General features: G+C 38.9%; 1 protein-coding gene across 2 annotated transcripts in view; it reads right to left on the bottom strand.

The window, feature by feature from the left end:
- The window catches only part of SRGAP1 (SLIT-ROBO Rho GTPase activating protein 1), a 148,745-nt gene that overhangs the window by 48,740 nt on the left and 85,507 nt on the right, over positions 1-14,498 (bottom strand). For both annotated transcript variants that reach the window (XM_059817120.1, XM_059817121.1), the window contains exons 4-6: positions 12,465-12,527; positions 2,166-2,348; positions 1,653-1,781 (exon numbers count right to left, since the gene is read on the bottom strand). In XM_059817120.1, coding sequence (XP_059673103.1) covers positions 1,653-1,781; positions 2,166-2,348; positions 12,465-12,527 — 375 coding nt within the window. The remainder of the gene's footprint in view (positions 1-1,652; positions 1,782-2,165; positions 2,349-12,464; positions 12,528-14,498) is intronic.

Below are 14,498 nucleotides of genomic sequence, written 5' to 3'. Positions count from 1 at the left end.
CCCGGGAAGAACTCATAAAGTTCACGTTTATCAGACATGCCCTAATTAGAAGCTAAAAATCCATCATCCTTCATGCAGTATCAGGAAAATAATCCATTAGGTAGGGACAACTTCTCACTTGGGTGGTACCCTAGCAGGTATGCTCCTTGTCCTTAGTTTTCTGCCCTGGTCCTCTGTCTATCAGGATCCTGGTAAATGTTTTCATTGCCTGGGCAGACCAGGTGGGTGGAGCAGGATGTGCAGGTGCATGGGTGTAGATTAGACAGGGACAATATACAGCAGAATAAACCAGAAGAAATCAGAAGAGAGAAGGCATGCAACAGTGAGTAGGAAAGAGAAAGAAAAGAGATGTCGAGACAGAGACAGCAAGAAATAGTGAAAACACAAAAAAGATACATCACCATCTCTCACATGAAAGAAGCAAGAAAAAAAAGGAGGAAAACCATTTGGAGAGAAAAAACTTGAAAGAGAAAAGGAAAAAGTTATAACAAAATCAGGCAATATTTTATAATTACAGGAAAACAGAAATGTCAAAGAAAACTGACTCTCGGTATTTAGAAAACATACAATAAAACACATATATGCAGCTATTTTAGTCCATGCATCTCAAGAAGGCATTTTTCCCCTTCTCTATATCAAGCTTTGCTTCTCCAGACAGTAGAAATGAGAAACCTCTTGTCAAATGCTGCATTGATTTATACTATATGACAAACCAGAGCTTAGCTGGCTTATCTTTGTGATGAACAACCCACCAGAAATGACTGTATGTATATGTTATTTACTATTGTAAATAAGAAATGCTATTGCTGCAATAGAAAGCATATTAAAATATCTAGCATTTCATATGGGGCACAGAGGTGTACCCACTGACTTATTTAACACTACATTGCTGTGACTGAATATTCTTGAGCTTGTGTTTGCTGCCTCCAAATGTTCTCTGTCAAATATGTGGTCAGCTTACAAAGAGAGTGGGACGTGATAGAGTGCGGGATCCTCCCTCCATATCATCTAAAAATGTCAATAATACAGGTTCTGGAGACCAAATGCTAGCACAAGGCAACATCAGTGTACAACCTCATTCTCCTAGGACGTTCTCACAGGAATAACTTAATGAAAATCAGTAACAATTCTGTTGGCAGTACAGAGTACAGGATTGATTGTGTCTGTTCTGAAAACTACATGAAATAAGAATAAAAAACAGTGTATATTTGATTCAATGACTAAATGAATCAAACAAAATGATTTTGAAGACATGGAGGAAATGCCTTCTTTCGAGTTAAAATACCATTATTAGCTGCCCATTTAAGAAGCTTATGTTGTAAAAAATATTTGTACCCCAGAAATACTTTTATAGTACAAAATGGAAATGTCTACCTTTTTTGTGTTATTCCTGTCATATTTTGTCTTGCCACATGGGGAGAAAACATAATGTTCTAACTTTAAAAGCATGGGTTCAGCATCTTATCGGCACTTTATTTTGTGAAATATAAAGCTGAAGGGAAAATCTGCTAATCATACCATACAATATTATAAATGATAAGTGTATTGTAGGCAACCCATATGACTAATGTATTCCCTTTGAAAATGAAAAAAAGAAAAAAAGTGTTATTCCTGAACAGAACAAACATAAAAACGAATGTGCCAATACTTACATCAATTAAATCCGAAAGGTCATGAATATAATACTTGAAAACAGAAGCATTGGTTGCTTCAAGAGTGAGCAGGTATTCATTACGGGCCTTAATAGATTTCAGCTTGTTTTCAGAATATTTTGCTTGACGCTAGGAAAAAAATAGTATATTAATGTATTTAAATTACTTCTTTTTTGGTGTGTAGCAGAAATGGTAACAATTCAAGCACACCTTCCTACTAACACAAATGAAACTTAGTTGCCAGCCTGTTATGCATATAACAAATGTAATACAAAGTGATAACTTAGCATTTTGTTTCAAATGTGACAAACCATATAGTAAGAATTATACTGGGAATAAAGTATTCCCATCTCTGAACTGCAATTAAGTCATCTATAACTCAGTGCTAGTTTATTATGTGTACCTTGTTTAATTTTATTTCCCAGCTGGACTTGTCTGTCTAATATCATGCTAAAGAATGTCAGAAATGCACTGAATTTACTTCAAATGAAGCTAAGTTAAAGGGCTATTTACTTTTTCCTTCATTTTTTCAATCTTTTTCACAGAGCTCCGTCTCTGGTGCCTTTCTTCTAGTCGAATATGAAAAACCGGGTCTCCTGACCTCCCAATCTGTTTTTCTTCTTGCTTCTCTGCCTCCTTCAGTTTGCTTTCTGCACTGATGCTCTCTGCATGATACATGTGGTATGTTTTCATGACCTGCAGAAGACAAGAGTCAAAGGAGAGTTAGAATAAAATGAAAATACAAAGCTATCTACAGAAAAATCACACGGTCTTTGAGTAAAACATTCTCTTATAAACATGGAGCTTGGATACGTTTATTTGCCAACAGAGATTGAGGATATTTGATTGCATTTTTATTTTATTGTTATATATCTAAAATTCTAAATGTCAGAGTGCTTTACCAAGCACTATGAAGAAAGAGAAAAGTGATGGAGAACTAGTTGTAATGTAAGCATGTGAGACTGTCTCTCATCCTGCCTCATTTCTGCTCAGAAGGGCCTTGCATCACTGAAATGTTTTGATAGGCAATGGGGCAGCACACTATCCACTATTTCAGTCAAAAGTTGTGTAGAAAATTTTTTGGGGATTTTTTTTTTCATTGCTCTGATAGGAAAGCGCAAAATCCTTCTTATTAAACTTCAGGATTCCTGTCTTTGAATGAAAACACAAAATAATGAGCAATAAAACTAAATCTATGTCAGTGCCATATCTATCTGACTTCTTCAGTGCTAAGTTAACAGCTTGGCTGTGGACATCGAATGTCTGAAAGCAGAAGGACCCCTTCAGCACTGAGGAAAGGCGAAGAAAGCAGAGGCAAGGGGAATCTTCTGTCTGGGAGCACATCCCCAGCCACCTGGATGGTTGTCCACAGCCTGGAAAGAAGTGGCTCTCAGCTGCGCAGTCAGCAGATTGGGCACGACCTAAAACCAGATGAGAGCTGGAGAAGGAGCCACCTGATAAAGAAATTGTGAAGATGCTTTCCCCATAGCCCCCCAGTTAATACCATTATCTTCCCCCTACACACATGCTGGCTCTGCAGCCAAGACAGCTTGGGCTGTCAGCCTGCAAATACATGCTTGCATAGACCACAAAGAGGGAGAGGGACTGGTTCAGCCCCGTCCTCCCTTTCTTCTTCAAGCAAAAGTCTGAGCTTGAACGCTGCGTAGTGGGCAGCAAGCAACCACAAACCACCTGCCTCTGCTGGGGAGGGCTGTCTCTGCTCACCTCCAGCACAGAAAGCCTCTTTCCACCTTCCCCAGCCTTATTTTTTTTTCCTTGTTCGTTTTTTGTTGTTGTTGTCTTAAGTTTCAAGCAAGGAACAAAGCATGAAGGCATCCTCGGGCAGCCAGCAGCTTCTTTCCAGGGTGCCAGAGTGCTCTCTCCAGCAGATGTTAGCTTTGGGCTGAGGCCATGCACGCCATTCACATCTCTGAAGGATACAGCCAGGGAGGACTCAAACAGGCTGTTCCTCCCCCAGCAGAGCTTTGTGTGACCCATGGAGGAGACAGAATAGTTTGGGGAGCTGCCTTGAAATATTCCCTAAGGAGAGGAGCACTTTTTGTAACTGAGTAGTTAGACCATCCTAAGGAGCATCCATAGAGTGGCAACCCTGGGGACACTACAGCTAGATAGTGCAAATTTGCTGCAGCATGGCTTGGTGTGGATCAGCGTAAACCAACCGCAGGCCATGTCAGGTGATGGCCAAATAGATGTATATTTGAAGTCTTGTGCCACAGAAAGAAAGAAGCTTTTAGAGGCTGCAATTTTGTATAACCATGTATATTATGCATATGTTAAACACCTTAACTGTGTATGCCACTATTTAGCACTGATGCCATGCTGTTGATACAACTGTAATAGTATTGGTATTAAAAATGAAGGAGGCAACTCTTCACTAACTTCCTGTAGTAAGGTAAAACAGTTGGAGATGCCCATCAAAAAGAGTGGTGTTGTTTTTATTTTAAAAAACATATGTTTACAGCTCTCTGCTGAAAAAACCCAAACTGCCCAGAGCAGGGCTTAGTGTTATTGCTGCTGCTGTTATTTTACAGCACAGTTGCGCTCCAAGGCCCGACCAGAGTGCAGAGCTCCCTGCCCGAGCACTGGCTACACCCACCGGGAACAGCTGCTGCCCCTGCAGCTCACTGTCTATGTGGATGAGGCAAAAACCCGAAGACGAAACAAGACGAGCTGAGAAGAGAAGGTGAGCCTGCAGAGCTGCGATCTGCATGGTTTCCAGCTTAACCAAATGGCACGTTCAGTTCCCTATATCCTGCACTGTTACCAAAGGCATTTTTAAAGTTGTCGATAATCTGTACCCAGAGAGTCTAACTCGTATAGCCACATGGAAAGAATTACTGAAAAGAGAAGAAATGTACTTCTTAAAGAAACGATTTATAAAACAAACCTAAGAAGCACAGAAAATTATATGGCTCTATTAAAAATGATGGGAAAAGGAAATGAAAAACAAGGTTGTGCCCTTCTCTTTTGCCCGTTTTACTCAATTTTTTGAGTGCTTCTTTACAGAAGTCTACAGGTGTTTGCTTTTATTTTTTATCTTTTGTTGTGTGTCAGCTCCAGAGACTTTTTAGTTGGTGGGACAAGGCTAACTCATTTGTCTTACCACGGAGGAAAGTTATTTTCTTTTGTACTCTCTCAATTTTTCTGCCTGCAAAGAGGGAACAATAATGACATCTCAGAGCTTCCTAAGAGCACATCTCAAAGCATGTGACTTAAGTGGTGAAGCAAGGATTTGTTCTGCTTGACAAAAGCAGTAAGCACTGAAGTTTTTGAAGCATTTTTTCTGAGTGCCATGTAGCCCAGTACACTAGGCATAAACGTCCTTCCGCAGTGGCTGTGACATTTCAGCCTGCCTCCGTGTTGAGTGAAGGAGTACAAGTGCATCACTACCAGCTCTCACCAAGAGGCTCAGAGGCCTCCACGCTGACTCCACTAACCTCACATCACTGAAGAGTACTTCTTCCTCTCACTGCCTGCTTACAGTACATGCTACCAAATCCAGAGTGTCTCACTCTACACCGACTGAAAGCTAAGTTTTGTGTGAGAACAACTTGGAACTCATAGTCTCTATGGGGAATGAAGGTATCTACTTGAAATCCAACAAACTCTGCAGAAGTTCTTGGTACAAATGATTCCCAAGATAACTGAAATTGAAAAAGAAGCCCTCCCTTTGGCAGTATACTCAGGGATGGACAACAGAGTCCACCCTACCCAAGCCACACTGGCTTACAAATCAATACAGACTATGTACAGAGCAGTGATCAGCTTATGCATTTGACTCCTGCCCAGTTTGTTATGTTGATAGCACTGCTTATCTCATGCACTAGTGACATCATTATTTTGAAAGCCTCTGGGGAAAGCTGACAGCTCCAGCCTTTTTTGTGATTTGTCAATGTTTTTTAAGAGCTGATATTGCAGCAGCTAAACTTAACTTGAGAAAGCTTTAGACAGACACATATGGAAAATAAATGGGAACAAGCTAGGGAGTTGGCTTCCAAGTATTTCAGAGCACGCTTCCTCAACAAATTAGCTTAGAATTTGCATGCTAAGTTGCATATATGACTCTTTCCCTTAACATTATACCATGCTTTCTCCCTGGAGTTTTTAAAAGACTGTTAGAGACTGTAAAAGACAGTAACAGGCTTGCCTAATTCTTGTAAATAGACTTACTGTATGAAGAGTTCTGAGATCCACAGATCTCCAATCTGTGAATACGTAATAGATCCATAGATCTGTAATTCAAACGACAAACAATCTGATGAAATAAGCAATACCGCTTCTTGAATGTCCATCAAACTGTTGAACTGATAGACTATCCTGTGAGAGTATCCATCACTGAACTGACTTTAATTAGTCTCCAAAGTGCTTATTGATCAGCCATCAAGTATGCACTGAAAAGAGAGAGCAAGGTCGTAATTTTGCAGATGTTGAACTGTCATCATGACATATGCTGCACTTCTCTGCTGTAGTGAACAAGCATTGTTAAATGCATAGTAGTCCCCTTCTAAAATTAAACGATGAGTTTATCTCTTATTAATTTAGCAGGTTTATTCTGCAGATCCAGTGATGTAAAAAATAGATTTCTGTCAGATAACTAAGTTAGACTACAAGCAGATGAAAAAGACTATGCTACCCAAACTGTGTACTCTCCCACTTATAGGTGACAGACTGTTCACTTAGTGATATAAATGTCTTGTTTTGTGTGCCAAACTTTCAGCATCATTCATAAGAGCTCAGCAAGTAGGCTTAGGGCAGAAGATAGCACTTATCACAGGGAAGGGCACATTAGAGTAAACCCTTAGATAATTATTTTATTTATACCCACAATTGTTATCTGGGCAAATCCATCAACAAGACAGTAATTAGTACTGTACTTATGTGGCCTACAAGACAGGAACATTCCTGGAGCAAAGTGCTGGCTTTCCTTTTCTATATGCATGCTTATTTTCTAGAAAACGTCTTAACCCAGCGTACTAAGATTGAATGCTACAAAGTTAAAATATATTGGAATTACCATGTGTTACCATGTGCTTTATTTTTATAATAAAACTGCATAATTAAGAGCTTTTTCACAGTGTTTCTCAGGAAATAAGCATTTAACAGAACAGTAGTTCATCCCTTTTGCAATTGCTGTGTTTGAATTGTTTCAGAATTATCTCTGCTAAGTCGTGAGTTCTTACCAGAAGGTGGAGTTGCAAGGGATTCATTAAATCAGGTTAGCTAGTACTTTCCCCAAGAAGTAAAATCATATGCCAATTTTACTACATCAGTGGTCTCTAGCAGTTAACTAGGCTCAGTATTAGCTGTTTTCAGCGTCCTGTTCACTTCCAAACCAACCTCTGATGTGGTTCCAGGAATTGTCACCGATATATTACTACCAATACAGAATTACTGAATTCACCTTCTCAGATCTCTGGTGTGCTACAGCAAATTGGACTTAACTTCTCCATAGAGAATCCAGATTCTGTGTTATTTCAGCAGAATAAAAAAGAAAATCTGGCAGCAACTACCTTGAGAAATTAAACAGCCAAGATTTTTAAAGAGTAAGATAAAGCAATGGAAAATGCAAGCAGCACAGCAGCCCTGTCTTATTTAATATTAAATTGTTTGCTTTGGACTGTCCCTACTTTTTCATTTTTCTGAAAGCCTTACATTTGTATTGCTTGTGAAAAGTGTGATGCCAGTAGCAGTAATTTGGAAAGCCAAGTGGAAGACATGAAGACATATTTTTATGATGTGCATCACTTTTCTCCACCATTTGCCCTCATCTTTATTACCGGAACAGCTCTATTTTTAGCAAACTTGTCACCTCATTGATCCCCCTCGACTCCTTTAGAGGTCATTTATGAATATGCCCTGACCCCTAAATAAATCCAGTGAAGGCCTCCCTCCACTGCAAGAAATGACTGCCTACCTTCTGTTTCCCACCATGCCCAATCACTCAGGCGTTATTGTCATATTCCAGTACTTGATCTGATAATACAAGGTATTTTAGCTTTCCAGAGAAATGCAAGAAGAGTTTGACTGGGGAGCTCTCTCTGTTGCAGAGATGATCCATTATAAAATCAATAATCTGTTGCCTCTTTAAGTCAACATGTAAGAAGATTTCTACATGTCTCAGTTCACAAAAAACACCAATCCAAATCTCCTGCAGTTTTCAGTTTGAACTTTTTTTCCTGTAATTGCCAGGAAATAACCTCCGCTCTGTGACTCCACACAACTAATCGGGCTCCTCCTTCTCCATCCCTACTCACTCAAAAGGTATGCCTTGCTCTAGTTTCAACAGCTTATACCCTTATGTAAAACATGGGACTAATTACTAGTCTACAATGGCTGAAAGTGTAATAGGGAGAGGAGTAAGAGAGGAATGCAGCAGCTGAGATGCTGCACCTGAAAATACTGACTGGCTGGCACAGCCAGGGAGAAGCCATGCATAATTAAAAGTACTCGCCGCTTATAATTTACTGAGCTTGCAAAGATACAGACTGAACCTTAGCTATTGAATTGTTTTTAGCATGATGTTTTGAGTCATAATTTAAGAATCAGTGCATAAAATACTGAGAATTGAAAATGTAGTCTTAAAATGCATTTTCACTAGTTATGAGTAACATGTAGAAAACATGAATATGTAACATAACGTGCAAGAAAACCTTCACTATGTAAAAGAGATGGAAAATGAAAAAGTAAAGTTTCCTTTACAAAATTCTGATTATTCCAGCAAAATAAGCCTGCTTTGCTCACAGGTTCTTAGAACATCTTCTGAAGCCTCAGTTCACCTGCTTCTGTTCTTATTTTTTCAACAATCCTGTACACGATGTGTAATTTTAATGAGGATGGCACAAGCCAAAGTCAACACAAGCTAAGCTACTCCCAGGGAGTAAATGAAGACCTATGGTACAAATCTCCTGTTTCCATGATAATTCCTAGTAATGAAAATGGGAAAAGGAATTAATTACATAAAGTGTAAGCAAAGAGAAAGGTCTCTTACTAGTGTGCCTTTTTAAAGAACAGTAGGTATTTAATACTCCAAAGTGTCTAATTTTACTTTTTTTTGATATTTCATTGCAGTTCTGAGCTTTTCCACAATAAGCAGCCAAAATGCTTTCTAGCCTCTCTCTCTCTCAAAAGGCAAAGGTTCAAACTTTCATAAGTTAAAAAATATCTTTGAGCAGAAAGTTTTTTTAATTTAAAATCTTCATAATGCACTCAGTGGAAGGTGGCATGTCTCTTCAATTCCTCAGTGATTTCTTCTCTTAGAACAGTTTCTTTGCAAAGTCTACGGCACTGCTTATTGACTTGTTTAATCTAAAAACCATCAAAACCAATGGACACAACTCCCTAACTACAGCAGGTTTTAGATCTGGCCCTATGAACAGGTTAAAAAGGATTTGCTGAGGCAGAAGTGCAAGACTAGATTTTCAGACATGAATCCCAAAGTCACCTTTTTTTCTAGCACCTTCTATGATACAGAAGATTAGGACACCTGATATAGCGTTGTCACCTGAAGAAAAGTCAGTTGTTACTCTGATACTTAGTTGGCTGTGTTAGAACTCATCCATTAAAAATATTTGGACCAAATCAGTAGCAATTTCTTTAAACATCCCATTTATTCTGGATAAACTGGGTTTGAGATACCTGGTGCTCAAGAAGTCTGAAAGCAGGTATGGTGAAGCCTCAGGTCTGGCTGGCATGCTAGAGATGGGTGGGTAGAGCCTCTCATCGTTTGGGTTTGAAACAAGCATTTAATCCAGCCCCTGACACCACAGCATTAGGGAAATCCAGGCAAGTAATGTCTTAAACCTTGTCAGTGGAGTGAACAACACGTTCGCTTGAAAGAGTTACTGCGGAGCTGCAGAACTACCATGTGTGCCTGAATACATCTGCCTAAGGAACCCACTCCTCATCTGAGAAGTTCAAGGAGTAATAAGTGCAATTTCTTTACATTGACTATACACCTGTGCCTCAGCACAAACACTTCTTACTATTTTAGCTTTTAGTGATTTTAATTCTCTTCTCTCATTCTCTTCAAAACACTTTTATGCACAACTGTTTGTTTTTTCTTTCTGGAGGGAGACCTTGATTTACAAACCTTTCTTGTAAGATAAGGAATGATGATAAGAAGTAAACAGATTATTAAACCCTTCTTCATACACACCCTCAGTTCATTAAAAGCTCCGATACTTTCCCCTCACTCAAAGGCATTAGGGGTATTTAAACTCCAATAAGGCCTCACATTTTAACAGTTACACTACATGAATGTACCATTCCTTTAAAAAAACCCAGAACCGAGAAATAGGGAGAGACTTCAATATTAGTATATTATTCACTGACTTGAAATGAATTTGCTTTCTTTTGGACACAAAGATTTATCGCACAACAGTAAGACTGATTTTTTTTTTCTTTCCATAAATCATGGGGCAACGAGGAAGATGACTTCTCCTTTTTGTAAGTGACTGAGAAACATACCTCCCAGATTTTAAAATTGTAGATACTTGCTTTGGTGAGGCCACCGTGATCTTATTTCTGTAAACAGTAAATGTTGCACAGTAAATGTTGCACAGAATTAAAAACCTATGCATGAGGTTTCCATGTGTCTAAGTAACTTTCTAGCTTTATTTACAGAAGCACATATATTACACATATATGCTGATGATCATTTTAAAGATGCAATCAGTGGAACTGATGTTATTCTGCACCATACCGTCACTTTACTAAGCATGGGTTGTATCCGGATAGATAGGGGCATCTACAGCTGACCAATTCCTTTGCAATCAATGAAAAGCTGGACAATGGAGTTAACGGCGTAGATCATTTAATCTGAAGCAGATGCTTGCATCTGATCAAACAAAGGGGTCTGATCTCCCCATGTTAGATTTCCAGTGACTATAACTGGAACCCAGATGGCAAGCTAAGATATTTGTACCTACACTGCAGATGCCTGAAAATTAGGTGAAGTAAATTCCATCGCAAGAAACCATCCTGCAGCAGTAACCTAATTCAAATTGTGCATATGCTCTGTTGTCTACTAACTTCAAAAAACTTCCTGTTTTACAAAAATCTTAAATTCTGAGAAAGGAATTAGCATTCACTGGAAGTCATAACATGGAAGTTAACATCTGAACAAATCTGTAGTGATCAGTGGGAAGATACAGCTATACTAGTGTGAAGAAAAAGCGTGAAAATACCAAAATCCAGTCCTGCGGATTTTCACTGGTGATTCAGCAAAGTATTTCAGCACATGCTTTCACGGTTTTCCTACCCTGGGAGCACTGACACCAATCCCGCGCCTCACTCGGCACTGGAGTTAATGCAACTATTTAATTGAAACAGGACTGGATCTTCAGGGCTTACTCACCACTGAAGCCCCACTTGTGCAATGGCTTCTACAGTTGCTGATCCCCAGCAGCTGTGTGAACTGTCTGCGGCTATCACTACTTTGCAGAAGCTAATCCCAGCATACTTCACTGACTACAGGACTAAGCCAACAAGGTTTTGTACTATCGCACCCTACAAAATCAGTGGTGATTTCATAAAATAAAAAAGCCCTAAAGAAAAGCCCTCAAAAAAAAAAAAGGTGGGGGGGAAAGAAAATGGTTTAGGTAGGATTTAGTAATCTGTGTCCATAACTAAAAAGAACCCAGGACAGTGAGTCAGGTCTAAATTTCTTTGGATCTTCTTTTTGCCACCTAAGTTGTTCTTGAATTCGAATGTTCTTCAATCCATCCACTGATGGGTGCATAATTTTACCTAGGTCAAAAGAAAAACAGACAAGACGCACAAAAATGTTTGACTGATCTCTCCCTGAGGAGAGGTGGTCTCTGATATCTTCCTAAACTTCCTTAAAATCACAAATTATTTCTTGATATAGATATTGTGGGGCTTTTTCCTGGTCCCCCTCAATCTTGAAGATAGGGAATGGAGAAGTCTAGAGACTGTTATGCTGGGTACTGGAGCACAGATGTTTCAGTTCTTCCAGGCAGAAGGGAGAATTTAGATGTACAACTTCCTCAACCATTGGGAATCAACAGACTTTTGTAAGAGGTGGATGTCACCAGTTCCTCTTCATTGTATAGCTATGTTTAAAACAAAGATTAATTCTTATTTTGCTCATTCTCAGAACACATCCCCTCAAAAATATTTTGGGAAATGTTTTTTAGGTAGACAAGACCTCATCCTCTAGTAACAAGTTGTGCAGATGAGTTTCAAAGAGGAAAAGAAGTTCAGACCTACCTTCTCTCAGATTTTCTAACGTGTTAGCAGCAGCTTGCCAGAATGCTTAGAGTACTTTTTTCTTGACCTCTCTAGATGGTATAGAAAGCCTACACAACCCTCTATTTTTCTGTTTTTCTTTTCATTATTTACTTATCCTAGCCAGGGAGAGGGGAGGGCACATAAGTAACATTTACTGATTTTTACTGAGTGTAGTCCATGAGTCAAACCAAGCAGATGGCAGCGTGGACAAAAACAAGGCAGAAAAGGAAGAAGCTTTGCTCTGGTAAGCTCTGAATAGAAATGCCTCATTAATAATCAACAAAACTTATAATAAACTGGCTTAGCATAGTCTGGGGGGAAAAAGGGTTGAAAGTAAAGAGTAATCCTGAAAGCATTAGCATGCGTATTGTAAACAAGTGAGTAGTCTTTCCAAAAGAGATAGTTTAGACTTGTGTAAAAAGACAAAAATAAGCATCTTCACTGGGGGGTAACTTGCTAGATAAAAGGACACTTAAAGCTTATAGAAGTAGTCTGATATGTCATTTGTATAAGATAAGCTAAGTCAGTAACTGTACTTACTGTGTAAAGCTCGTTAAGAACTTTCATTAAGTCTTCATGAAGCTGAAATGCAATCTCTTTGCTCTGTAATTAAAAAGAAATCATTAGAAAAAGGCATGCAAAAACTGCAACATGCATTTGCTTCTTGATATTTGTATTCATTGTTCATCCTAGATAGTAAATGCAATATTGCTTGCAAAGTCACTGTTCTGACAGAATTACAGTGCACTAAAAATAATGATTCAGGGATGCAGAGGTAGACAGACAACATCTGGACAGAAGACTTCTAGAAGGAAACCCAGAAGTAATTTGAGAGATTTTCCCATGAAGCATCAGGAAATTAGGTGCCAACAGAAAGGGTGAAGTTCAGGATTAAAGTTATAAGCCTTTTTAATGGAACAAACTGTGTACTGTTTTACAACTGCTATGATATATATGAAAAGTAAAGCATGTGGAATGTGATATTCTAGAGGGACATCCCGCCCGATTTTACATCTAGAGTAGTCTTTGTTTCTCAGCACATGTAACTATCTAAATATTTATGCAAGAAATAATTGTGGCTTCTCTTTGAAACAGATACCCAACTGCATAATATTCCACAGAGTGGGCTGCTGGAACAGCTTTGTTTAGCTTTTCTGGACTGTGTCTTTATTTTCATTCTGACCCATAAAAAAGAAATGCTTAGCAGTAGTTATTAAAGAAAGCAAGTATTTAAAAAATAAGAGTATTTAATTGGAGTCTCATTCAACTATATTCCATTGTTAGTTGTCCATAGCAGTTCAATCAGATGACAATTGTGGCAACTGTGCAAGAGTTGAAGGCATTTGTACCACAAGCTTTGGAAAACAGCTATAGAATAGAGCTACAGGACTTGGCAAACAGCCTGGCTACATTTCTTCTGCAATGCTCAGCATTGTAACAACCATGCTGGAAATGTCAGCTTTTTCTTTCGTGAATAAATTGATAATTAGCCCAGCTTCTAAAAACTCCAACTTCATGATAGATAATGGCCTTAGCTATGTGAAGTACTTTGTATTTGTATAGGAGCCAAAAGAAAATCCTCAGGGACGACTCATCTCCAAAGCTGCTAACACATACTTGGCCATCACTAAAACACCTGCAGGAATAATGGTTTCTGAATGAGAATTTCCAGTACAACACCCACGTAGAGGAGGAACCACACCACAAATCCCACCCACTATGTCTTCCAGGAGGATGAAACAGACTCATACAGTAGCTGGAATAGAAGATGTCGCATTTTTTGCTCCTATTCCCACTGTCATACTCCTAACTCTGGGCAGTATTTTAAGGAACCTGCCATATCACTTATCAGTATTCACTCCAATCCTTATATGCAAGATGACTTTTAACTGACAAGAAGCTAGAAACATAAATTAAAAAACACTTCAGTGAAATTCTTGTATTCCCAATGGCCTTAGCCGTAGTAGCTAAGGCACAGCGAGACAGACGCTCTGAAGCCAAGTTACACAGAACCACCATGAAACTCTCCCTACTGCTTACACTTTTCAAAGTCTGGTATTTTCCATGAGGTATGCTCTACTACTGAAGTATCTAGAAAATAAGGCTTACTACTTCAATTTCTTTGCTAATATCAGATTTTTTCATCTAATATGAAGGACAAAAATTCGTATGCATAAGAGTGCACAGAGTGCTTGTAAAGAATTGGAAAAGGATTGCAGATTTGCAAGCTGCTGTAGGGAAACACAGTAAAAGCTTTAGCAAAAATTCTGAATTGCTTTTCATTGCTTTACATTGGCACCCTGCCTTTAAATGTCAGCAGCGCAGCTCTGACACAGCTTACACATCTCCTCAAAGCTCCAAGAAGTGGAGGCCACCTGTTTTCTCTTGGATAGCTGCTTCTGTAGAGCTGAATATGAGTGGTCTGTTTTTTAAATCACTTTAGCAGAAAGAAGGACACAACATACAGTAAGATTGTAGACTTTACGGCTGGAAGATGAAAGCATACACACATGGGAAAAAAATGTAGATGAACTCCAGCTTCAAGCAATTTATCCCTTTCAAGTGATGGTCACT

The sequence above is a fragment of the Gavia stellata genome, chromosome 4 (assembly GCF_030936135.1).
Source record: "Gavia stellata isolate bGavSte3 chromosome 4, bGavSte3.hap2, whole genome shotgun sequence".
Taxonomy (NCBI): Eukaryota; Metazoa; Chordata; class Aves; order Gaviiformes; family Gaviidae; genus Gavia; species Gavia stellata.
This window is presented reverse-complemented; position numbering and strand designations above follow the sequence as displayed.